General features: G+C 39.6%; 1 protein-coding gene across 2 annotated transcripts in view; it reads left to right on the top strand.

The window, feature by feature from the left end:
* mafa (MAF bZIP transcription factor a) overlaps positions 1-25031 on the top strand; it is a 30199-nt gene extending 5168 nt beyond the window's left edge. Inside the window, exons 2-3 of one of the 2 annotated variants that reach the window (XR_009709037.1) lie at positions 24435-24550; positions 24687-25031. Coding sequence is in view for 1 of the 2 variants with exons in the window: in XM_061247093.1 (XP_061103077.1) it covers positions 24435-24483 (49 nt within the window). In the remaining variant the exon portion in view is untranslated. The remainder of the gene's footprint in view (positions 1-24434; positions 24551-24686) is intronic. The other variant, XM_061247093.1, reaches the window with a different exon arrangement.
* Positions 25032-26217: the final 1186 nt, after the last annotated feature.

Raw genomic sequence — 26217 nt, 5'->3', positions numbered from 1 at the left:
TTCTCCTAATTCTTATCAAACTAATGATACAGTAAGCTAAAAACGTAAAACATGCACTCAATGCTAGCAAAGAAGCTGAAATTGTCATTACTGTCTGTGCAGAACAGTTCAAATAAAGTTCAAATAAATCTCTGAACATTAAAAAAATGCTGCAAAATGTTATCATCTAAAGAAAAATAATGAATCACAAAATCACCCATAAATTGCTATTCCAGATGTGAAACCAAGCATGTTAGCAGAGATAGAAACACCCACAAGACCTCCTACTCCATGTCAAAAGAAGTGATCGTATGACTAGATTCCAAGAGAGATTTCTCTTTACTTTATTGTTGGAAACCACATGCCAAGGGCTGAAAGTGTTCTTGATTTCCTGTGTGCAGATCTCCAAACATAGCTTGGAAATCTCTTAGCCAATGCATATTCAATGAGAAATACGGTCTGTCAATAGAAAATATTCAGCAGAATGTGCTAAACCATAGACAGTCAAAATACACTATGAGTTCAAGGAGGAAGTGATTTGAACTGTTTACTGCACCTTTACTGTACTATGCTATGCTTGCCTCGGTTGGAAAATGTGAAACCTTTTGCAACATTCTAAATATGGGAGAAAACATGGAGTTGAGGCATCTATATCTGATTGTTCAGAAAATGAACATACATTATGGGGCAAGCATGGCTTAACTTCAGATTCTTGATGTCTTTGTTCAGGTTTAGAGGGAGGCCAGTTTTCACGGAGCCATGTGTTAAAAGATTTAGGCCTATTTCTGGGATCCTCTGGGAAAGGAGAGGTGATGCTGGACATGTGGAAGTGAAAGTGGGCTGTCAGAAGTTTAGTTAAGTAGCCAGCGTGGTAAGGAAATGCTAGTGTTAAGCATTTGTTCATCAAACCAAGTCGGAGGCTTCTCGCATAACAGCAGTCTCACAGTAGTCTCGAGCAGCACTTCAAGTCAGGGGGATGCAGTTTGTAGGCAAACTCCACAGCATAATTACCAGTTACTACTTCTTCACTTTGAAGACAGCGAAGCCTTAAACAAACAATAGTTTTGTTAGTCACGTTTTCTTTGAAGAGTTACATCACAGGGGAAATCAAAGCATTGTACTGTCAAAGTAAAAACATACCATGCATTGAATTTCCATAACCAATTGCATCTATTTAACCACAGAACTATTGACTGAGCTATGACAGAATATTGACTCAGATATGTGTTCTGTTGTGTAAACCTGTGCCCTTTTTTGTAGGGGTGAATGAGATGAATACAAGCAACAATTAAGGTGTCCTTATGGTATAGTGTTTTCCCTCTGAGGTCAATGAGAGGAAGTATTTCAATTCATATTCATTGACATTAACCATTAATGTTGCTTACATTATGCTTTACATCTGTGATCTGAAGTACATGTATGTCTTTATGGGCCAGTTTCACGGACAGGGACTAAGCCTAATCTGTGTCTGTGAAACCCTTGATAAATATTAGCAAAATATACTGTAAACTAAAAAATAATACTGTTATTGACATAAACTTTATTTTCCAACATGTGTAATGTAGTGTGCTTTATTAATGATTCAATGGAATCCGCCAAAGCCACATTTTTCAAATAAACAAAAAACAGATTTCACAGTCATTGGAACCATTGAAAGCCTTTTCCTTTAATTTGTGATAAAGTTAGAGAACAAATTTGGAGGGATTTTTGACCGTTTCTCGATGCAGATAATTGATATCCTTGCACTTATGGATGCCCCTCTCTGGTTCAGACCACAGGTTTTTCATAGGATTTAAGTCTGGAAACTGAGTTGGCCATTGTAGACAGTTGTTGCTGGAAAATCTATTTATGATCGAGTCTCAGCTTCCTAGCAGAGACAGGGTACTTTTTTGAATTAATTGTACCATTGATCTTAAATAGTGCCCCTGGACCACGAACAGCAAAACATCTCCAAAACATCAATGACCCACCTCCATATTTGACAGTAGGTATAAGGTGCTTCTCCTTGTATGCATTCCTCTTTTGCAACCAAACATGTCGATGGTGTGTATAGCCAATTTATTCATCTGACCATAGCACGCTCTTCTACTCATAATTCCAATGACTCGAGACGCTTTGTTATATTGTACTTTCTTCATGCCACCCTTCAAAAGAGTTTGTTGGTAATGGAGGTAGTGTTTTATGGTTATTTTTGAGACCTGGTGACCCCAAGATGCAATCAATCTCTGCAATTCTTAAACCATGATCCTTGGGTTCTTTAAGGCCTCCCTCTCCATCTTCCTCACCGTCCATTGGGACAACATGCACTTGCATCCTCTTCCTGGAAAGTTTGCAACCATTGCATATTTATTTTATTTTATTTTTTGCTAAGTGGTATGTTTAACTATTTATGTATTTTTTGTGTACCCATTGACAGACTCCCATCTGTCTCTTTTGAATTGACAGTTCTTTGGCTTTTCCCATGCTGATGGATGACAAAGGGATTTTGCATGCTTGTTACCTCAGTTTTATAGTCGAGTGAAGCAGGAAGCAATGGAATTATACAATATAGATAGATCTTAACCAGCGCATTTAAAACACAAGTTTAGTGCATTACATATCTTCACTGCATGTGGCGATATCCATGTATCGGCGAGACAAAAGCGATTAAAAGCAGCATTTTGTTTTTACTCGCGGCAATGATTTCAAAAATTTCTACCACTTTTTACTGTTACTACGGCTAAGCACGTTATTTCAGTCATTTCTGAAATAAAATGGAGGTGAAATAGTGTGATTTTTGTTGCAAAGATTATTTCAGAGCAAAGTCATTTGGAGATCCGGAGCCTGTGTCATTGTCTTGCTTGCGCCTCGGTATTTGCACGATGAATATAATGCATATGCTTTAAGTAGAGAAGCGCAGCTTGCGATGACTCCAGTAGATCATACGTATGTTTCAGTTCCAGGCCCATGTGGCAGTTTCATACATAAGATGCATGTTTCCTGAATGCTTCATAAGCCTTAAAATCATTGCAAAAAGGCTTAGCACATCTGGCCCATAGTTCCTTTACACTGAGATGAACTAAATTGAGTAACATTTCATTGTCAATTCAACTTTGTTTGATTTTGTTTACAATAATTGTTAAGGGCGCAAATAATTTTGACACTTATGGTTTTCAGAAAAAATAAGTTACTTAATAAAAAACACTGACACATGAGAAAATGTATTGAAATAAAAGCATGGTTTTCCCACGTTTGAACATAACATTATGTTCAGGTTACTATCTGTGTTGCTTATTATATGCAGTCTTCTTTCTTCATTTTCTCAAATAGCTGATTGCAATTTTTAAATCACAACACTGGCTGCCAGTTGATAGCGTAATTGATTTTAAGGTGCTCTTATGGGATTTAAAAAAAATATTTGAGTAAAATATGCCCCTCTCAGAACCCTCGGATACTCAGATTCTGCCAACTGTCCATTCCATTCCTGTAAGGTGCAGTACTGTATGTGTTCTATATATGCTATTTAAATCAAGTTATTATTATTATTATTCCTTGAGAAAGAAATCAATGCAAAAGTTCAGATCAATTAGGAAATAATATTTTATTTTATCTTTGGAACAGAAAGTTGAACTGTGCCACAAATAGATATTTATAAAAGACACACTTAAGCCTCATTATAGCATTGTCCTTGAGAGACTGTTTCGCCTCGGGTGATGCTGATGATATGTACAGTCTCCTGAACAGTAATGTTATAGCTCTAAAAATCTACTGTAAGTGCATACATATAGTGCACAGGAAATGTAATTAAATTGAATGCCCCAATTGTGTAATGCCATTCACAATCTTGAGGATAAGAGGTTGGATTTAACATATAGTAAATATGGAATAAGGCTTGTAAGAGAAATACCTTTTTATGAATGCAAGTTATTATTTATTATAGTATATCATATACAGATAGTGATCAACTTTGCCTGTTAATTATAAATTAATATCTAGACCTGCTTCCCAGGATCATTTAAATTAAATTCAGCAATTCATGTTGATTAGACCCCTGTATATGTTCAGAAGATGGGTTCTTGGGGGGTTGGGGGCTACAAGCAGGACTGAATACATTTTCATTTCTATCTTTCCGAGATCTGCATCTGATAAATATGATGTATATTGCATTAGGTTATATCCTGTCAGTGCCAGTATGTCATTTGAGTGTGATGTGACTACTCCCCTGGTGTTCAGCAGAGCTCAGTAAAACTGAGTTATGTGACGTTTATTTGAAAAGCTAATAATTTAACGCTGCTGGCTGAGGGTGTAGTCCCTTCTTCATTCCCAGTCCTAGCCATCGTTATTGTTTCAGATGGATTGCATGTATACTGCCTATTGGCTCTGTGTTACCCACATAGCAAAAACCCAAGCAATATCCCCTTGCCTTCCAAAATACAGAGTGTGTTATTTATTCAATTACGCATGGCCGGAAGATGGAATGCATAAATGCCTTTTATTTATTTCAATTTGTTTCACATTTAAGCAGTTTTTCTCCCAATTGAGCCCTATCTATTCCAATTGCACCGCCTACACCCTGTCCCTCGGCAGCCAGGATGATCCTGAGAATGACACGCCTTCTCCAAGTCACATGGTCCCGCCCGCGGCCAAACTCTGCTTTGGCAGGACTGGGAATCACACCCCAGTCCTTGGTGTGAATTACAGGAAACAATTGTCAACCATTATACTAAACTATACATTAGACTAGACTTTATTGAGTGAAAACAATGTGTTTTGTTCAACAATTTGAAATAAATTAGTCTGAAATGAGCAGACACAGTTTGACCAAATAGCATTAACTAATTCACTATCATATGTCAGATATATGCTATGAAACTAAATATTAGAAATAATCATACATGAATGATGTAAGCAGCCTTCTGTCATCTTTCTGTAGTGCGATGTCGGTTGACGAAGAAAAATGGTATCCAGTCGCTGTCAAAGTAGCCCCTGGGATACTTTCCTTACCTCAGTCATTATTAATTTTGTACATGTAGGACTATGTGTGGCATCTTCCTTAAAGGGGTGACAAACAAATGCCCTCAATCATAATTATAAATGTATCGTCTTTTCCCCTGTCCGGTGAAGGCCTCAACATACTTTTATTCTGTATTGTAAGCAAAAGTCCCATTTCAAGTCCCCACCACAACAGCAGTCAAGACACTGAAACAAGTTGAAATGATGGACTGTCCATGCTATCAGGAGTCATACACTTTATTACTCAGAGAGTAATTCAGAATTCAAATCAGTAACAATAATTATCAGATAACATAGTGTTGACTCTCTGAATGTACAGTGTGTGTGTGTGTGTGTGTGTGTGTGTGTGTACACTCGTTCTGTGTATGTTTTTGTCACAGCTGAAGGTTTTATGCACTGCTACTTGGATATCAGTGGATATTCAGACTATACACACAGTCAGTTGATTCTCTTGGTGATCTAAAGGACAGTTTATAGTCGAGAAATCAAGCAAAAATATATAAACGCACTCCAGTCACGCAGAGTATAAACCCAACATAGCTATGACAAGCAAAATCCACTGTACTATGAACTGGCCTTAACTCTGGTTTTGCCAAAGTACTGACTCTACTGAAATGGAAGGGAGGGACCTCTGTGTGATAGACAGGTCTAGCTTCATTGATCCTGAAAGGCAAACAATACATAAAGTGAGATGAACAACAAAGAATGTTTCCAAGGAGATTTAAAGTGCCTTTAATTACTTCATTTTTTATTAATTTATTACCTGGCGGCACAGATGGTGCAGTGGGTAGCACTGCTGCCTCACAGCAAGAAGGTCCTGGGTTTGAATTCCCGTCGGCCGGGGCCTCTCTGTGTGGAGTTTGCATGTTCTCCCTGTGTCTGCGAGGGTTTCCTCCAGGTACTTCGGTTTCCTCCCACAGTCCAAAGACATGCAGGTTAGGCTGATTGGAGAGTCTAAATTGCCCGTAGGTATGAGTGTGTGAGTGAATGGTGTGTGTGCCCTGCAATGGACTGGCGACCTGTCTAGGGTGTATTCCTGCCTTTTGCCCAATGTATGCTGGGATAGGCTCCAGCCCCCTGCGACCCTATTCAGGATAAGCGGGTTAGGATAATGAATGAATGAATGAGTTACTTTGTTACCTTTGGTTGGAATACTGGAGTCTGACACAATTTGCCACAGATCTAAACTGTCCATTATTACAAATAATTGTGTATTATTCTCCTGTGGTATTAGTGTGCTGGATTTATTATTGAATAGCCTCAAGTGATCACTACTTTTGTTTACCAAATTCATATTATGATCAGATGTCCCCGGTGATTATTTCATTATGAAAAACATACAGAACAAAACAGTTATCATCTCATATTTGTGCCGAGCCTTTGAAAACTAAAGTAGAAACAGGAAAATAACATTTTGATGTGCACACACTATGCTACTCCTTGCAATTGACTGCAAGCTTTTCTTAATCTGGAGAAAGGGAATCGGTTCTAAAACTGTTGTACAGTAGGTCTCAGGTGAGCCCTAGCCTGAATTGTAGCCCACAATGTTGATCTTTATCCTACCTGCAGTAAGAATCTTTCTAAATACCAAACCTACCTCTTCACTATGATGATTTCTACCACAGTGGTAGAGGGGAAAACAGGTAATGTAATTTCACCTTTCCCTATTGGTCCTCTACCTTAATGAGGCTTAAAAGTATATAATGAATCTGCCAATGTCTGAGGCAAGCCTGGTCTCACAGGTCATCGATTTTCTCCATTGAGTTTATTGCAGCACATTGTAATGAATCCATTTATTAATTGGATATTCATTCATGGCACAAGGCAGTCTGCTGTGCTGCAGTAAACTGAAAGATTGGTCGCACTTCAGTTTTGTGGGGAAATATACAGTGGCTTCAGAAAATATTCAGATCCTTTCACATTTTACACACGGTGCTGTAGGACTAATTTTAAAGGGCATGGCATTTTTGATGATCAATCTACACTCAATAACCCATAATAACAAATAAATGTTTGCAAATGTATTAAAATATAAAACCAAAATCTCTCATTTATATAACTGCTTTCAGTACTTTGTAGAAGCCCCTTTGGCTACAGTTTGAGCTTTCAGTTTGAGTCTTGTGGAGTAAGTGCTTTGCACACCTGGATTTGGGCAGTTTATCCCAATCTTCCAGGCAGATCTCCAGGTCACTCCACAGTTCTATGGGGTTTAAGTTTGGCCTTTGGCTGGGCTACTCAAAAACAGCCACAGACTTGTCTCGATGCGACTCCAGCATTGTCTGGCTGAATGCTTCAGTTCATTGTTGAATGCTTGTCCTGACACCCAGTGTGAATTGTGGGTCCTTTTTATACACAGGTGTGTGCCTTTCTAAACTATGTCCAATCAATAAAATTTGCCACAGCTGACTCCAATCAAGTTCTGGACACATCTCAAGTGGAATTAAACCAAACAGGATGCACCTGACCAAAATTTTGGTTGTGACTGACCTGGCCAACTTTGTGATTTATCCTATGATTTAGTCAACATTTTACTGACTTCTACTTATAAATACATACAAATAGTTTTAACTGATTACCACGGTCACTGAAATCACCAAACTGTGATTTCAAAGAAGTAACACTTGCAATAACTGAGCAAATCACAATTTGGATCTCAGGGATAATTAAAGCAAACAGGATGCACCTGGCCATCATTTGGAGTGCCACAGCAAAAGTTCTGAATACTTATGTAAATTAAAGATTTCAGTTTTTGGTTTTTAATACATTTCCAAAGATTTCTACAAACATGGTTTCACTTTGTCATTATGAGTTATTCAGTGTAGATTGTAGGGATGCAGCCAAATACTATTACATTATTTGGAATGTTGATGAATTGCAGGGCCAGCCTCCCTGTATTATATATTTTGTTTAAATAATAATAAAAAATAAATAAATAAAGAGATTTGGGATACAGTGTGTGGGCAAAGACATGTTAGGTGTTAGGTATATTACTGTGCAAAACTGTGGACAGCCCTGGTCAAAAAGCAAACAGAAGCGAACCTGACCTCTAAATGGTAAACATTAAACATGACACATTTCTTCTAATAAAAAAATAAAAAGGCCCTGTGCAAATGTTTGGGAACCCTGTCAGTTAGTACTTTATAACTCCTCCTCTGGCAACTATAGGTGTATAATAGTCTATAAACACTACAGCTAAGAGTTTCATTTCTTACTTTTGGAATTTTTCCACATTCTTCCTGGCAGAACACCTTTAGCTCAGAAATATTCTCTGGCCTCTTTGCATGTACGGCATGTTTGAGATACAGATTTTCAATAATATTCAAGTCTGGGGACTATGGTGGCCATTCCAAAACCTTCATCCGTCTTTCCTGGAGGTACTTCATTTTTGATTTTGAGGTATGCTTTGGATCATTGTCTTGTTGCAATACCCAACCTCTCTTCAATTTCAATGTCTGAACTGACATTTGAACATTAGCCTCTAGAATTTCTTGATATTTGGTGGAATCCACTCTTCCTTCCGCTAGCACAATATTTGCTGTGCCCCTAGCTGCCACACAGCCCAAAATGATAATGCTTCACAGTTGGCATGGGGTTCTTCTCTCAAAGGCTCCACACTTCTTTGGTAGTGGCCAAAAAGTTCAATTTTGGTTTCATCAGTCCAAAGCACATTGTTCTAAAAGGCTTCAGGCTTCTCAATGTTTTATTTTGCATACTTCAATTCTTTCTGGCAACTCTGCCATGTAGGTCTTTGTTGTTTAAAGTACATTGTATTGTATTGTGTATTGTGTTTACTACTCTTTTTTTGCAGCTAGTTTGCAGTGATGTGTGGGTTCTTCTAAACATTTCTCACCAGGACTTTGGCTTGACTCCAACTGTTCCATTTATCTTTTCTAATTATTAGAAATAACCATTTTCTAATAATGTTTCTGACAGTGGAAATAGGTAGTTTGAAACATTGAGAGAGTTTTTGTAGCCTTCTCCTTCTTGGTGGAAAGGGACCATCTTCATCCTGAAATCAGAACAAGATCAAAACACCAGACAGAACAGCAGCATCAGCAGTTGGATACTTTAGAAGGCATGGAGTTAAAATAAAAAGTTTAGCCCTGGAATTATATTAATTTGACTCATTGAAGCCCTAACGGATATATGACCTGGGCCTGGGCCTTAAAAATCATCAAAGAATAATCCAAAAGGGTTCCCAAACCTTTGCACAGGGTAAAAAAAAAGAAGGGTTTTTATAATTTATAAACAGTAAAAAATGTAAATAAAAAGCAATATTTGCGCCCCACAACTGTCTTACATTGCATTATATAATAATAATGACAATAATAATAATAATAATAATAATAATAATAATAATTATTATTATTATTAGCTAGTATCATAACTACTACTACTATTATTATTATTATTATTATTATTATTATTATTATTATTATTATTATTAATTCGTTATAATTCAAATCATTGATAGTGAAATTTGTATTTTAAAGTGATATTTTGTAATGAAATGATGAATAGATTAGAATAGTTACGAGGAATGTGCAAATGGCAGTAGTAAAAAACAAAAAGCCAATATATTTTCAGTTACTTCAATCGAACCACACCCATTTCCGGTTCCCAATCCGAATACAGATACAGATAATTTGGCATCAGTAGCAATACATATACAGATACAGATAATGGCATGACATTAGCCATATCCCTTGTATACTGATGGGGAAAGAAATGGAAATTTTATCAATTTTAAATTAAATCTACAACACAATGAAGTGTGCAAAAAGTGAAGGAGCCTGAATACTTTCTGAAGTCACTGTATACTGTAAATGACTGTTCTGTGCCATACCATGAAGCTTTCACGATATGCGTTTTGTCTCTATGTTTTAAATCTCCCTTCCGGGAAACATCACCAGGATGCCTTTATTGTTAAAGAGCTGTGTGTGATTTTACAGGTGCTTCTGCAGTGATGAAACATTGTTACGGATGTGTGTGTGTGTCTGTGTTGTGTACGTGTATGTGTGTTGTGTGTGTGTGTTGTGTGTGTGATTTGTCAAAGCGGAAGGTTTCTTGGATATCTGTGGCTATGTGTGTGTGTGTGTGTGTGTGTGTACCTGTGACTGCAAGAGAACTTGGCCCTCTAAACCATAGTGTGTCTGTTGGAGAGTACAGCCGACGATTCTCAATGACATGACCCCGCTCAAGACGCAATCCCCAGCACCAAGACCCCCCAGCTGAGCATTTACATCTGCATCATATCAGCAGATATTCAAAAAGGAAATCCTCCATTTTAGAGCTTTTCAAAGAAACCTTGCCGCAGCAGTGCCTACATACAGTGCCTGCCAGAAACAGCTGCTCTCTCTCAGTTTGCCTCATTGTTGTGCTGGAAGCTAATATGCATAATAAATACCACTCTGCAATGTTGTGATATTGATTTTCTCTTGATGTATGGGTTTTCCATATATTACTCATAGATTGTCTTTGTTGGGTGTCTGATAATAAGCAACTGAAATCCAACCACACTTCACTGCAGAGCAGAGGCAACAGTCTTATGCGCAGTTTTTCGATTCCTATTTATATTATCATAGCTATGAGATTAGTATTTATATTATTATTTTGTTCTTTTTTGCTGATGGATATTTGCTGTCCTTTGGATGACACTCAAGGCATAAGAACAAGTCGAGTGGCCCATGAACATAAAAGAATAGAAATATGCAGTAAGCAATTCATCTAGAATTTTTGTTTGACCCACTGGCTGCTTGTGAATCAAGGTGCCGTGGTGAAAAGCATCATTATTCAGATTCCACTGCTCTGTAAAATAATCCCTCATTTAATGCAAAACCATGGATAGCACAGTCCTGGCCTGACATGCCCTCACAATCCACTGAAGTGATTTAGAAAGACAATGTTATCATGCCCATTTTTGTCTATAGCACAAGCGGGCATTCTGAACTATGAACTTATCTTGTGCTATCCAACACATGATTAGTTGGACCAGATTTTAAAATGTCATCTACCACAGTATTCCATATAAATGCAAGTTTTTAATTAATTTTCCATTTGTGGTGATTTTTGCCGAACTTGCGAAAATCACCAGAAATTGTAGCTTGATGCTGATTGAATTGAATTGTCCCTTAACTTCATTGATTAGCACACAGTCGGTCTCTTTTGGGTTTTCCTTCTTAATGCCGATGCTTCCGATTTAGAAGCAGAAATAGCCTGGGAGGGGACTGACAGAGGAAGTGGCCTTCAAGGCACCTTAAGGCCTGCAAGCACTATTTCCCTGGTAATGGGAGTCCACTGTCTACACTGGTTTGTTCCAGTCCTGTTCTGTGCTCTTGGGTAATTAGGTTTGATTTCACTGCTTGTTAATGTAGTAGTAAGCTGGATTTCACATTACTCAACAAGCATACGCAGTTAATTCTTTTTCACCATGTGGATCCTTGACATATGCAAGAATTGTTCTTGCATGGAGAAGTACAGCACTTTATTAGGTAGACCTGCGCTGTACTACAGCAATGAAAATCTTGCATTCTCCCAATTTAGTTTTTAGACACAATAGCCCCCAAGTCAGATCCAGCCAGAAGCCAACAGGGAAGAACACTGTGGAAATAACATCACAGCCTTACTGGTAATAATTAGTGGTGGACAAAGTAGAAATTCCCACTTGTGAAATCTAAAAGCAGAAGTAGCATAGGCTAATACATTTCCTACTTGAGTAGAAGTACAAAAGTACTTGCTTTTAAATGTAGCCTACTAGGTAAATGGTAAATGGACTGTATTTGTGTAGGGCCTTTATCCAAAGCGCATTACAATTCAATTGATACCTCTCATTCACCCATTCACACACACACACCAATGGCGATAGGCTGTCATGAAAGGTACCAATCAGCTCGATGGGACACTTTACAGTATTTTAACTTTTGATACTGAAGTACTTTTGTACTTCTACTCAAGCCTTGACTACTTTTACTTTCACTGGAGTAAGATTGTACCGAAGGTATTTCTACAGGATTTCTCTACTTCGTCCACCTCTGGTACTAAGGAACGGATAACGTCCAGTGCTATGTACAAGAGGGCTGGTGTAATAGGCTGTGTAGCACCCCCTGATTGTGCCGGGTTCCGTTACCATGACGAGGCCCTAGCGTGCCAGCCCCGGTCTCTGTCCAGCTGCAGAGTGACAGCGCGACGGCAGCGCTCGATTGGTCCGCCGCGCGGACCCTCGTCGCCGGCAGCCACCGCCCGAGCAGCGACGCCCTTTCCCCGTCCCCACTCCGCCCGCGGTCTCCCGGCGCCCATCCGCGGGGTGTCTGGGAATTGGCGTTTGACTCCGGTCCGCTCTATTTTGGGACTCTTGTCCTGCACATCGGCACCAAGGAAATCAATCTAGATTGATCTGTCATGCGGAGTGAAAGTAATGGGAGTGGGGGGAATAAAATAACCCTAATATAGGTCGAGAGGTTAGCGTGATTTATTTTCACCGGGAGAAACTTCCCCCCTCTTGTTTTTTTTCCTCGACCAGATGCACAAGGCCCACCTGCTCCGTCCTGCCCGGTTTTCTCTCAGATGCCCTGAGCCGTGAAACAGGAGACAGGGGAGTTATATTTAGTGTCGGGGACTGACTGTATTCCGGCTCCGCATTAAGGTTAAAAATACGGACGGCCACGCACAGTGAGGAGGAGCGTCATCGCCGCAAATTAACTTCACCGTCCCAGAGCGAAAGCATCGGCGGGAGGCATTCTGTTAATTCGCTCGAATGACAGCGCGAGATGCTGCCGCTTCCTTTAAAGAACCTTTCCAAAGCGCAGCTCACGCTGGACTGATAACAGCAACATGATTACACAAGATCTTTTTTCAAAACGCGCAATTATATACGGAGCTGCGGCATTGCATTTTGTCATTTGAATTGCCCTTCACCCGTGTCGTTATTTTTGCCACTATTTTCATATACACACTCTGAATTTGTACAATGAAGCACATGCCTTTGGAAATAGGACCAAAATGATACTAACTCCTGAGAGAGGACTGCCCTCCAAAAAATGAAAACAATTCAGCATTCATCAGTGGCAGTCTAATGATACAGTTTTCACTAAATTGTCGCTGCATGTGCACAAGGTAGTAGAGTGGAATTGCCAATTTCTAAGTGGCTATTTTCAGCATAACCTATTAAAATGTTTTTTCCCTTTTACACCAGTATCTAAAAACAGCTTTTGTATTATTTCTCAACTCTTTTCCAGACCCTTTTCCCCCTGTTCTGTTTTCAGAATGGCATAGTGGCTGAGTGGGGGGAATATGTTGGGCTGATACACTGATTTCACAAGTACTTCTGCCACCACTTCCGTCAATCCGGTCTCCTGTTTTTGTGTTGAAAATAGGACGGCTCTGTTCTGTTCCTTTTTGTGGTCATGTGCTCCTGGTTATACCGTAAGTGCTCTCTTGTGTTGCATGGAATCTGCCATTTCTCCTGCTCCATACATCACCCTGGATATCAGTCATACCGTATAAATGAATTAATTATTTAAAAAATATGCTAATTCTGTAATGTAAAAGTGTCCCAGGGCCAGTGCGGGTAAATGTGTCGGCCCTTGGAATCATTCCTGGCTGAGGGAGACGGAGAGGGACGTAGAGGGGGAGAGGGGGAAGGAGAGGGGCAGAGGGGAAGGGGGGGAGAGGGGGCGGATGGGGGGAGGGGAGGATGATGGCCTCTATATGGCAGGACTCACTACACAGAGGGGATCAGGGGGATTTTCTGTCATAAATCGCCTTTTCCTGCCAAAGCAACATTTCACCAAAGCATCACATTGGTGAGAGTTTGCAGATCATAGGTGTTGTAGGGTGGCTTTAGCGTAGCTATTCAGCTTGTAGTTTTGCAAATAGCTGTGAATGTTTGAAAGAAATAGACAAAGGCGGTATTGTAAATAATATGTGAAGAATTGAAATATAGAGTCATATATACTCAGTGATCACTTTATTAGGCAGACCTGTACACCAGACCTGTTAATGCAAATATTTAATCAGCCAATCATGTGGCAGCAACTAAATCCATAAAAGCATGCAGAAGGTCAAGAGGTTCAGCTGTTTTTCAGACCGAATGTCAGAATGGGGAAGAAATGACCAACAGGGTGGTTTGAGTATCTCAGAAACGCACAACACTGAAATGATGGTGCGAAAAACCAAAAATTATAATTTTACAATTTTATAATCTAAAACAACTCGAATAGAGTGTGAAATGTTTCTTTTTCCCACAACATCCAGGGACTGGTTGTGAGATTCCAAGGATTGTGTGTGCTACGTTAAATCCCTTTCTGGGATTTCATCCTTTTCAGGACAAAACAATTACCTTCAAGACCATTACAATTAAAAACAATTAGAATGTCCCCTGCACTACCACAAATGTGCATTTTTCAGACAGGAGTAGTTTTGGAAAGTAATCTTATGTTCTACTGCTTCTGCAAGTTTATTTTTTGTTGATTAAAAAGGCTATTCAAACTGCCTCAGTAAATTGGGTAGCCTATTGTCTAATTTTAATTATGTTGAAGAAATTTCTTGATGTCAATTTCTTGATGTCATTTTGATTCCGTATTGCAAAAACGCCTTGAGGGCGGCACGGATGGTGCAGTGGGTAGCACTGCCGCCTCACAGCAAGGAGGTCCTGGGTTCGAATCCCCGTCGGCCGGGGCCTCTCTGTGCGGAGTTTGCATGTTCTCCCCGTGTCTGCGTGGGTTTCCTCCGGGTACTCTGGTTTCCTCCCACAGTCCAAAGACATGCATGTTAGGCTGATTGGAGAGTCTAAATTGCCCGTAGGTATGAGTGTATGAGTGTATGAGTGTATGAGTGTGTGAGTGTGTGAGTGAATGGTGTGTGTGCCCTGTGATGGACTGGCGACCCGTCCAGGGTGTATTCCTGCCTTTCGCCCAATGTATGCTGGGATAGGCTCCAGCCCCCCTGCGACCCTGTTCAGGATAAGCGGGTTCAGATAATGGATGGATGGATGGATGGATGGAAAAACGCCTTGAGAGTGAACTGAAGGGAAGGCTATCTTCAAGTAAATACCCACAAATGAGTCCAGTATAATTACATCTTGACACTCTTTTATAAGTGTTATGCCAATGGCCCAGTCTGACACACGGTCAAACAACCTTTGTACATGTGTCACTTTTGTTCAGAAAATCAAAGTCATGGTTTGCCCCAAGGAGACCCTGTTTCTCTTAATCTCCCAAAGCCCCCCAGGCAAATAAATCCATATAAGTATATTCATCCCTAAGAAGTCCACTTTTATTCTCCAGTAAGGGAACCCAAGGCACAAATGTAAAGTGTATCCTCTGCATCTTCTGGAAAGTGGAAGTACCTCCACCCCCACCCACCTTGTTAGCTTGATGAATAACGTCTCTGCCAGAAAACTGCTGAATTTTACGTTCCACGTCTATTTTCTGCTGGCTGATATTAATTTCATGTGCTATGGGGGAACTGGGTATAAATGAAATTAAAAAAATGAAATAGAAATGCTTGGTACTTCATCATCCCACATCATATGGTCACAATTGCATCTGCTCTATATATTTAAGCTTGCTTTGGCTATCTGCTTTCTTAAAAGTATTCAATTATTTATTTAGTATTACTTTCCAGTGTTTTCATGATGTCTGCTCGGCCGTACGCAGGAAGAAACATCTGGCAGGATGGCCCATGCGATGTGTATGAAAGCAGAATGCACTGTCTCTGTAGGTACCTAGAAACCTTTGCCTTCTCACTCAAGTATAGTCTAAAGACTGTAATTGCCTTTCTTTCTTATCGCTCTATATCAAAGGATTGTTTATACCACAGCTATCTTTAAGTGCTAGGTTGTTAACTATGTTAACGGTATGTGTTGTTACCTCCCAACGAATACACGAACGGCTCTCAAAACTCAGACTTTTCAGCTATTTCTGCTGTTTTCCAAGTGCTGAAGTAGTGAAATGGCTTTGTCGGCAGTAAAGAATGGGAAAACAACAAATATTGTGTTTTGAAAGACTGACCAATTAAGTTATTAAACAAAAGTTATTCAACATAATTCTATAAGCAGTGGTATGTTTCTACAGTGGTCTGACTACCACTGAAAAAGGTTTGACTTGGCATTTCTAATAATAACCAGATTTGGTGTCAAATTAATGAATGTTCCACCTGGTCAAAAACAAAAAGAAATAAATAAACAAAAAACAAAAATAAACTGCATTGCTGGCACACGGTAAGCTTAAAATCTGCTGCTTTATAACAATTGTCGGTAAAATAAAACGAACCGCTTCTGCTGCAATAAATCAGTACAGCGCATTAATTCATCAGCTCCAGCGAGCGCTGGTGAAGGGCTTCAGGGGGGGTGACAGCTGTCCACTGGGTCCAACCTGGGACCTGTCCTCCCCTCCGCTTAGAGTATGATTCAACCAACTCAGCCGGGGTGTAGGCTCTCCGTACGACCCCAGCCTTTCGCCGGGCATCTGCGGCGCTTTGTCCTTGTCCGCTGTGCGACGGCGTGACCGAAGCATGTGCGGCTGACCTCAGCCGTGCCGCGGCGCGGTGGTCAGAACAGCGACGCTGAGCGTTTCCCGTGAAGCCGGCGCGGTCGCTCCCGCGGCGGGTCTGAGGCCCCCCACCTCTGACACGCCGTACCGTCACAGCATTGATCACCGCGCTGCTTAATTAACTTACATCCTCTCTACAACCTCCGTGAAAACAGCGTCTCCACTGCGCTTTTTGTTTTAAATGAGAGACGACACGTTCTGGTGAAAGAACTGAAATGTGTGCTGATGTGCATTATGAGATGTAGATGGGCCAGGACAGGTGTGAGTACAGCAGAAAAAACAGGCAGGTATGTGTGAAGCTTTTTTTAGTGTGAATGTCTCTGGTGACAAGAGTGTAACAGGATAATTCATGAGGTTTCACAAGATGGAGGAGCCGTAGCCAGGAGGCCTGTGAGGTCTGGCTTCAACACCTGAACTAGAGCTTGATCTACCAGGAAAAACTGATTTAACACAGAAATTGTGCAGTGTGTATGTGTGTGTGTGTATGTGTGTAAACCCAAATGGGTTTTGGCTTGAATTATTAGGCACTGCTGAATTCAGTAGTCCAGAAGCAGCCAATGTTTGAAAACCATGTCCAAACAATTATTCCATTAAGGCAACGACTTTGAAATTCAGTTTAATTTAATAGAAATCCAGTATATTAATTTCTAATAAACATTTACCCTACTGAGAGACCCAATTGTAATCAATATTCTAGAGCAGATTAAAATAATTTCATCAAGGATATGGGTTACTTTTTTAATATATATACTGTATATAAAAAAACTCAAATCAAATCAGGTGGCGAGAGTAATAGATATGCTTTTTAATATAGGCAGTAAAGCAAAAAAAATAAAAAATAAAACTTTAAATAAAACTTTAAATAAAAAACAAATTAAGTCAACTGTGAAACAACACAGTTTCAACAGTATTACCTTGGCTTACAAGTCATGTGTCTGTGCTCAGTCCGTCAAAAGTGTTATCTTAATATTCCAATTTGATGTGACTATTTTACAGCAAATACAGGAACATCTTTATAAGTGTTATCTTAATATTCACTATTTGATGTGACTATTTTACAGCAAATACAGCTTTGGTGTGTCGCTGGTTTTGGTTCACTATATATGTGTGCTGGTTTTGTTGGTTTGAACTTGGAAATAATACAAAAGAAAAAAATAATTTTGGGGGATAAATATAAAGTTATAGTTATATGAAATTATAAAATCCCACAAAAATGATTTGTTGGACTAATAATTCACATTAAACTTGTACAGCATTGCCTTAACACTTACTTTGGTTTAGCTTTTAAATATAACTGAGCATTTTCCTTGAGGATAATTTAGCATTTTTTGGATGCATTCATTAGACAAATGTCGACACTGACCTGCACACACCAGGGATGAACATATGGCTTTTCTTCATGAGATAGCTTGGCACCATTAATAATAATAATTAACAAGGAATGGAAACTACTGTATCTGAACCCAGTAGGAATTACAAAGACCTGTGTTTGGGTAAGTATGACGTTTTTTTTAAGAGGCTTGTTTTTAAACGCATCAGCACACACTGGCTCATGCTTGCACACTGATGATTAACAGAAGCGTCCTTTACATGCAGTTTTCAGACAGGAAACGAAAAGTCCTTACTTTCAGTGAAAATAACAAAAAGAAAAAACTGCTTGTGATGCGTGGTTTGTGATCATCTGCTCTCGGTGAATCCCACTCCCTCCCTCCGATGATCAGCCCACAGCCTGCATAGTGTCAAGATCTTTAAGGGAGACTCGGGTATCCATCCCCTTATTCTCAGTTCACGACCTGATGTTCCCCCATACTACACACAGCACATACTGAACGGTATTTTGCCTGCTCTGATATATTTGTTAATGTTCAAAAGCTCTAAAGTGAGGACACAACTTTAGAATGTAAAAAGGCCAGCACTCATAAAATGGTTGATTCCTTGTTTTTTTTCTGATATTATCAGAAGCACACCACATAACTGCATGCTGGGAACAGTAGTCAAATGGGTGGGCCTTTCTCGTTGCCATCAGTTTTTCTTTCTGCTTGCTCTCCTGGTGTTACCATTATGGCAGTACATTTATTTGGTTCTGTGCTCCATACTTTCAAATCTAAAGCAAATTCTCATCATTTATACATTTTGTTTCAACCATGCAGGAATTACAGCTCTAGTTTCAAAACATTCTCCCCATTTCTGAACACCATACATTTTGGTACAAATGGTTCACAGGTATTTCTGGTGAGTCAGGTGTGTTCAGTTGCTTGGTGAGGATATAGAACAGCATTCAGTATCAAGTCTTGATTCTAGGTATTGATTGGCTTCTGAGTCTATTATTGATATCTACCAACTTAAGGACCAGAGTTGTCTCAATGAAAGTCAAGGAAGCCATTTTGAGGCTGAGAAATAATAAAAAACAGTCAGCTGCATAGGCCGACCCTTAGGCTTACCAAAATCAATTGTTTGGAACATCATTAAGAAGAAAGAGAATAGTAGGAAGCCCTGTAACCACAAAGGTCCTCTACAGAAGATTCTCAACATAATGAAGAAAAAATCAGAAACACCTGTCTACCAGAGCAATGTACAATTCTACCACATGTGAATTGCTTGATTGAAAATCTATGATTGTGGAGTTAAATCAAGAAAAAATATGTATTTTTCCCAAACATTATGGAGCTTACTTTATGTATAGGACAGTAACATGCTCTGAAAGTTAATTATGACAGTATGTTGAGTTGGACTTGATCCCATAAATATGTGTGGTTGATAGCATCTTTCTAATCTTCCTTGTGTTAGTAGTTTCCCTTGTATCTTTAAGTAGTAGTAGTAGTAGTAGTAGTAGTAGTAGTAGTTATTTATTTATTATTTATTATTATTATTATTATTATTTATTATTGTTTATTATTATTTATTATTTATTTATTTATTTTACTTATTAACAATTTTACAGAATGAATGCACATAGAAATACTGAATAACAGTGTTGACAGAAAAGGCATAGGCTGATGCTTTAGCTTATTACACCTACCCTTTTGACATAACATATTCTAATAGTCAACCCTTTCATTACTAGGTTTAGGCAATACAAAAAAACTAAACATAACATAAATAAAATAGAATAGAAGAAAATAGAACAGAAACATAAAAACAGAGTTTTATATTTAACCTTATTTTTAAACATTTCTTTTAAATTTGCAAAGTGCACTACACATTTTTAATTCCTTGTCACAAATATTCCCTTATTAACCCCTTTCACAGATATTCATCTATTCTTTATATTCGTCCTTATTTATCTTCATATTGTAAACCTTGGGAAACCTGGTTATCTTTTCCTCATACCAATAAGCAGCTTATGCAGTTGCTCCAAAAGGACTGTACAAGCTTGCTCACAGCTATTTGAATGTAATAAACTATTTGTTTCTATGACTATACAAACAATGCAACTGCAACTGCCGGGCCTGAAATGTAGAAACAGACAGGATTGCATTGAAATTTGAAATTGATTCCATGGGTATATATCACACTGAACACCCAGTGTAGAATGTGTAATGCACTGTAAAGCTAAGGCCATTGCATGTGCAATGTACACTCAGTGAGCACTTTATTAGGTAGACCTGTACACCAGCTTGTTACCGCAAATATTTAATCAGCCAATCATGTGGCAGCCACTAAATGCACACAAGCATGCAGACATGGTCAATAGGCTGTTTTTCAGACCAAATGTCAGAATGGGAAGAAATGTGATCTAAGTGACTTTGACCGTGGAATGATTGGTTGCGCCAGACAGGGTGGTTTGAGTATCTCAGAAACTGCTGATCTCCTGGGATTTTCACTGCTGTCCGAATCAGTGTCTACAAACTGTCATCATTCATACATAAATGTGAATGAGGGCAGGAAAGGACAGGTTTGGTAAGCAAGGGAGATAGGAGAAAGAGCTTAGTGTTTTAAAAGTGTTCTGCACTTCACTTGGGTGCAGTATTCCTTTGGCCACAAAGTTTTGAAGCCCATATTCTTCATGAGCACAACCCAGCGTTTTGGTGTCAAGGCACTCTCAAATCTCTTTCAAAGCACTCCTGCCCCTGCCTCATGATCACAATATCACTTCATAGGTTATAATTCACAAAGTCCTTCAAAAACAAATACAGTAGCATGGTACACATTATCTTGATGCACTCAGTCCTGACAGTAGACATGCGCATTTGTATTAGCATTTCTAGAATTGTGGGTCATATGCTTATTATCTGGCCTCCGTGAAGTAGAACCTACCCTTAAACGTGCCCACGTATGGATTGCGCCCTCAGACAAACTTGCTAGACGTTGTTGTGCAATAAATCTCTGCCAGGCCGTAGGATTCTCCCAGGGGATGCGGTTTTATGCTGACAGTTGTTTTACACTCCTCGGTGTGAAGTGTGAATTAAGATTATAGATGTGCACACCCTGAAGAGAACCCCAGGCTGTTCTTTTAGAAAAATGACTCGATGTCCCTGGCTATGCTGATATGCAAATGCAATCAACCAAACACTTTCCCCCGGGGTGCTACGTAGGCCCAACCTGGCCGCCTTTGAAGGTTTGCTTGCTGAAAAACAATTTGGCGTTTCACGTCACCGAAGAGGGGACAATTAACAACCCTTACGGATGTCCCGCGGTGAATGATCTCGTATTATTAGTTCATATTCCGCAATAAATACACGTTCGTTGAGGTACGTCCCCTGGAGACCTGCCTGAGAATCAGTCATCAGAAAAGCACAAACCCATGTTCCCTGCTCACTTCCCTGGAAACCGCCAGTTTCCTCAGCAATAAGAAAGGTGCGTTTGGTAGGCTTATTACTGCACTCTACCCTTTCAGCTGCAGTGGTCGCTAAGAGTATAAAATCCAGCGATGACCAGCTTGAAATGACCAGCATACAGTAGTTTGAGCTGATCTCACCATGTTGAGTATGGAGCTGGTCTGAACTGGTCAACCAGCTGTTTTGAAAACCTAGCTTGAGTTGTTTTTTTTTAGCAGGGGTGGCATCTTTTTTTCTGGAGCACAGCCCTCCCCCAACTAACCACACAGCCCCCATTACAAAGCATGGTGCTGATGGGAAATTAAGTGATACCGAGCGTGGCCGCAAATCTGTGCAGTAACCAAACTAGATACGCAGAAAAAAAACAGATTCATGCCTTTTGGGCAGGGATGCACAACAAGGACCGATCCGTTTCACGTTTTTGTGCCAACTTCTGGTATTAATTATCTAATTGACTCTGTCACATCTTATCTGACATGTGTATGAGTACCGGCTACAGCTGCAGACTGCAAGTGTATACTAATGTGTCAGGGTTGGGAGGTAGTTTATTATTTTCACCTGGTGCTCATTAGTGCCAACAGGGTGGCTACCTCCAGAAGGTATTTAAAGCCCTCTTTGACAATCGGTCGATGCTTTGGTGTCACTGTTCGCACTGCCACCAAGCTGGTAAGCACACGGTAGACTCACGGTTAAATGAGTCAGGTATTGTGCTGGTTCTGGGTTTTGAATTTAAAAGAAAAAAAAAACAAAACCAAAAAAAAAAGGTAAGGAAGGTGTTCTGCTCGTTGTGTGTGTGTGTACACTGCGAACACCTTCCTGTAGGTTCTTTAGTTTTCTTTTCTCTTTTGTTTTTGGCTCGTGTGAGTCTGTGGGTGAGGGACGTTGTCCCCGGTATGTATTTTGGTTTGTGCGTTTTCCGGAGCGTTTTCGCCCTGGTTTTTAAGGGTTGCTTTATTTTCATTAGCCGTTTTTTGGGGCTATTTTCTTTATTTGGTCGGAGCTGTCTCCGAGTTGTTTTCGTGTTCTCGACCTCCCTGGGTTTAGTGGCGGACACGTTCGCGTGCCCGCTTACTAGGGATTACCCTTCGTCGCGCCTGGCTCTCCGCCATTCCTCAACCTCATACTAATGATTTTACTGTGCTCAAGTACAGGCTTGAAACAGGGTCATTTATAGAGCTGTCAGCAAATTAAAAACAAGGCAATTGGTTGGAACATAAACCAGTACGCAGACTAGCCCTAGAGGACCGGAGTTGAGTACCCCTGCTTTTGGGCAAGCATAGTTTCTTCAACATACTGTATCTGTGTGTGTGCACTGGCCGAAGGGGGAATTAGTCCTGAAGTCTGGGTTACTTTAGCTTCTTTTTAGGGCTAGGAAGTTGAAGAATAGCAAACACACCACTCTGTGTTTCACAGTTTCCATATGCCTGATTTATAACGGCTTGTAATGCCTTGAACTCTTGTTGTTTTGGATGTGTCCGATCAGGACATAGTCACCTCTGTGTTCACGTTGGTTAGGGAAGCATTGTTGTGATCTGGATTCCCCTGTATTTAGCTAAACGTCCTTTAAAACAGTGGAAAATGTATTATATTTATAATTTGCCATAGTAACTGTGAATATGTATATTAAATAAGCATTTATTGTATTCCTTTTCCCTATGTGTGTGTGTGTGTGTGTGTGTGGGGGGGGGTGCCTTGTGTGTGTGTGTGTGTGTGTGTGTGGGGGGGTGCCTTGTGTGTGTGTGTGTGTGTGTGTGTGTGTGTGCATGTGTGTGGGGGGGTGCCTTGTGTGTGTGTGTGTGTGTGTGTGTGAGTGAGAGAGGCTTAGAGGGAGAGAGATAACTGGACTATGTAGTATTTTACTGCTGCATTGGACGAGAGGCTCTTTTCAAAGTATGAGAAATATGTGCAGCATTCTGTCCTTCATTATTACCATGTCTTAGAGCACATTGAGCGCAGTGGCATAACAAGATACTGAATCACTGTCCGTGACTCCTGCCAGTATAACTGAGTGCAATTCATTTGCAAAGATTAGATTCCCTTACACTATACAGTATATCACAGAAGCATAGCCAATTAGAACTGCTTGTAGCTGTCAAGGCCATACATGTACACAGCCTGATTTATATCAAACTTTTCATGAAAATAATATGCACATAATACACTCAGTGATCACTTTATTAGGCAGACCTGTACACCAGCTTGTTAATGCAAATATTTAATTAGCCAATGATTTTTGCTGCTACAGTTACGTCTTCAAGAGACCCAGAGTAATCAAGGGTAGTTTTAGCATTATGTATTTAAGAAAGTGTTTTGAGTGTTAGTTCTATGTATAACATTATTCTTTTCAAAGCTTCTTCTGTTCAATAGAAAACTACCAGGTCTGAATTCCCATAGCAGCAACATAAATCCTTTAATATGCTCTACGCTTGCCCTGATTAGCAGTGGGAAAGTCAAACCGTGAAAAAAAGTTGAAATGATCGAGGCTGCAATCCCACAAGCTGTGTGCTCACACTTTGAGCTCTGCCTTTAACAGTGGGGGTGAATACAAAAAGGGGAGAATTGTGGATTTGTGCAGCCAATCTCCTTATTTCAGCTGTGGGGAGGACATTATTAATTTAGCTCAATCCAAACTTCTTGTTCTTCTTGTTATAAGTATTGCTTAATAATCTCTACAGAATACATGACACATACAGTGTACCTGCCACCTACAACATCAATATTTGGCACAAGATCTGAGAATATATAAAATTTTTATACACAAAAACTCAAGTATTCCTCCTCAAAATACTTGACTAATGGTGATGTTCAGAATTACTATGAGCAAGCACTATTACAATTCTCAAGGTGCAAATCCGAATCTTCATCAGATAAATTTTTTTTTTGCATTCTTTTTCGACCGCTTTGGATACTCCTAGATATGTATATGTTCCTCTTTTCCCTTAACATTTAAAATGGCAGCGCTGCTTAATTTTATCTGTCATAAAATGACGTTGTCTCTGGGCATTTGCTTCGAATGAACCTAGTTTCAGGAGCGCAATGGCACTGCTCAGGAATATCAATGCTGGATATTATGTAATGCAGTGTTTGAGGTGATTCAGCTGTTTCCAGGCTTGTGTTCTATCTTCTCATTGGACAGGTCCTGGCCAATGAGACGTAATCCCTGTGGCATGCCCACTGTGGAATGAGAACCCTGCTACAGGTGAGCAGCCCAGATCTATCACCTCCGAAACCTCCAGCAAGGTACACTATGAGGTAATGGCCTGTATTCAGTCAACACTTTGTCATTAAATTTGGCTTAAAATACAAGCGTGCTGAGGGAGGCATGGATGAACTTGCTTGGCACTTTGAATGAATCGACAGCGGACCCTATTTTCTCTTTTGGGTGCAGGCCTAAAAATCATACAGGAGACTCGTTCCATGAAGACCCGGGTTTGGAGAACGGCTGAACTTCAGATCTTCTGATTCAGAAACAAACAAGCAAAAACAGAAATAAAGGCTGCATTACACATTTTAAGGTAGTGTGAATCCATTATATTGACAGATCCTTCGGCTTTTCAATCTGTAGCTTAAGCTGAGGCATGAGGAATTGGATTTTTTAAAATAAGGGCATCAATTCTAAATGCATACATTTTCCTTATATAATTACTTGAGCCACCTGAAATCCTTCACCTTTTCGAGAGAGAGAGAGAGATAGAGCGCAAAGAGCCTGTGTAACTATGAGACACCTTTAAAGAAGACAGTGTGCTATCCTCAATCCCCTGATGAAAATGAACACTGGCTCACCTCGCAGCAAGAAACTTTACCTTTAAGAACTGCAACAGTCCTATCTGATCCGAGAGTGATTTCTTCTTCCACTTTCGATTTCTTTCTCTGTGCTTTTTTGTGTTTCAATAAAAAACCCCGAAAAATGTCATGAGGGGACTATTTATTTACAGTCAGAGTCGGATTCACCCAGCCATATGCAAGCATATGTGCCTGTCGTCACAGAAAGTCATAACTTGACATTTTCTAGTGAAAATACATGTACAGTTAAAATACATGTACATTATACAGGGGGGCAAAAATGAAAACAGTACTGCAATACATCCTTATAATTCAGTATACTACAGGCAACGCTTTAAAATAAAATGTTGGCTAGCTTAACTAAATCATGGTCAGACATGTGACTGATGGGTCTACCTCTAATGAACATTTATCATCATAATCAACCTCTCCGGGGAAAATAATATTTGCCCTCCGTGGTTTTAAGGTGAGTGGTATCAAAACAAAATGTAATAATAAAAATAAATGGTTTTATTTCACCTAAATAAATTATGATGAATTTGAAAATGCTAAGGACTATCAATCGATGAAATTCCAGTTTCATATGAAGCATGTTGCCTGTCTTCTGCACTGAATATACTGTGTCCTGCTAAATTATTGGCGCCCTTAATAAAGATGAGCAAAAAGGTTCAGCTTTGTGTTCCATTTGGGTTATTGTGTATCTACTGGTCCTGGAGCTTTTTAAGGTCAACAGAATCATGAACTACAGTAAGGACCTATGCATTTTGGACAAAAACCTGGGATTCATCAAAAAAATCTACAAAGAAATGATTGGTGGACCATAAAATGACTCTTTGTAAAGATCTCCAGATCGTGTGGTCTGTGTAAGTTGTCTGGTTCAGCAGTACTATGTGCGCACGGCTCAAATTGTATTCCATCTTTGTGTTCTCGGTCAAGGAGCTTGGAGCAATGGGATGAGAATTCCATATTGAGAGAGCAGAAAATAGTTGTTGTTGTTTTTTTCTTTCAAATAGCTTGACATATCTTATCCCCAAATATTGAATTAAAATATTTCAGAATTCAAATATGTGAAGTTGTTCCAAGCAGCATACAGTGGATTGCCATTTAAAAAAAGTAAATTATTTAAATGTTGGTGT

The sequence above is a fragment of the Conger conger genome, chromosome 6 (genome assembly GCF_963514075.1).
Source record: "Conger conger chromosome 6, fConCon1.1, whole genome shotgun sequence".
NCBI classification, from domain to species: Eukaryota; Metazoa; Chordata; class Actinopteri; order Anguilliformes; family Congridae; genus Conger; species Conger conger.
The sequence above is the reverse complement of the archived record's forward strand: the minus strand, read 5'-3'. Positions and strand labels throughout refer to the sequence as shown.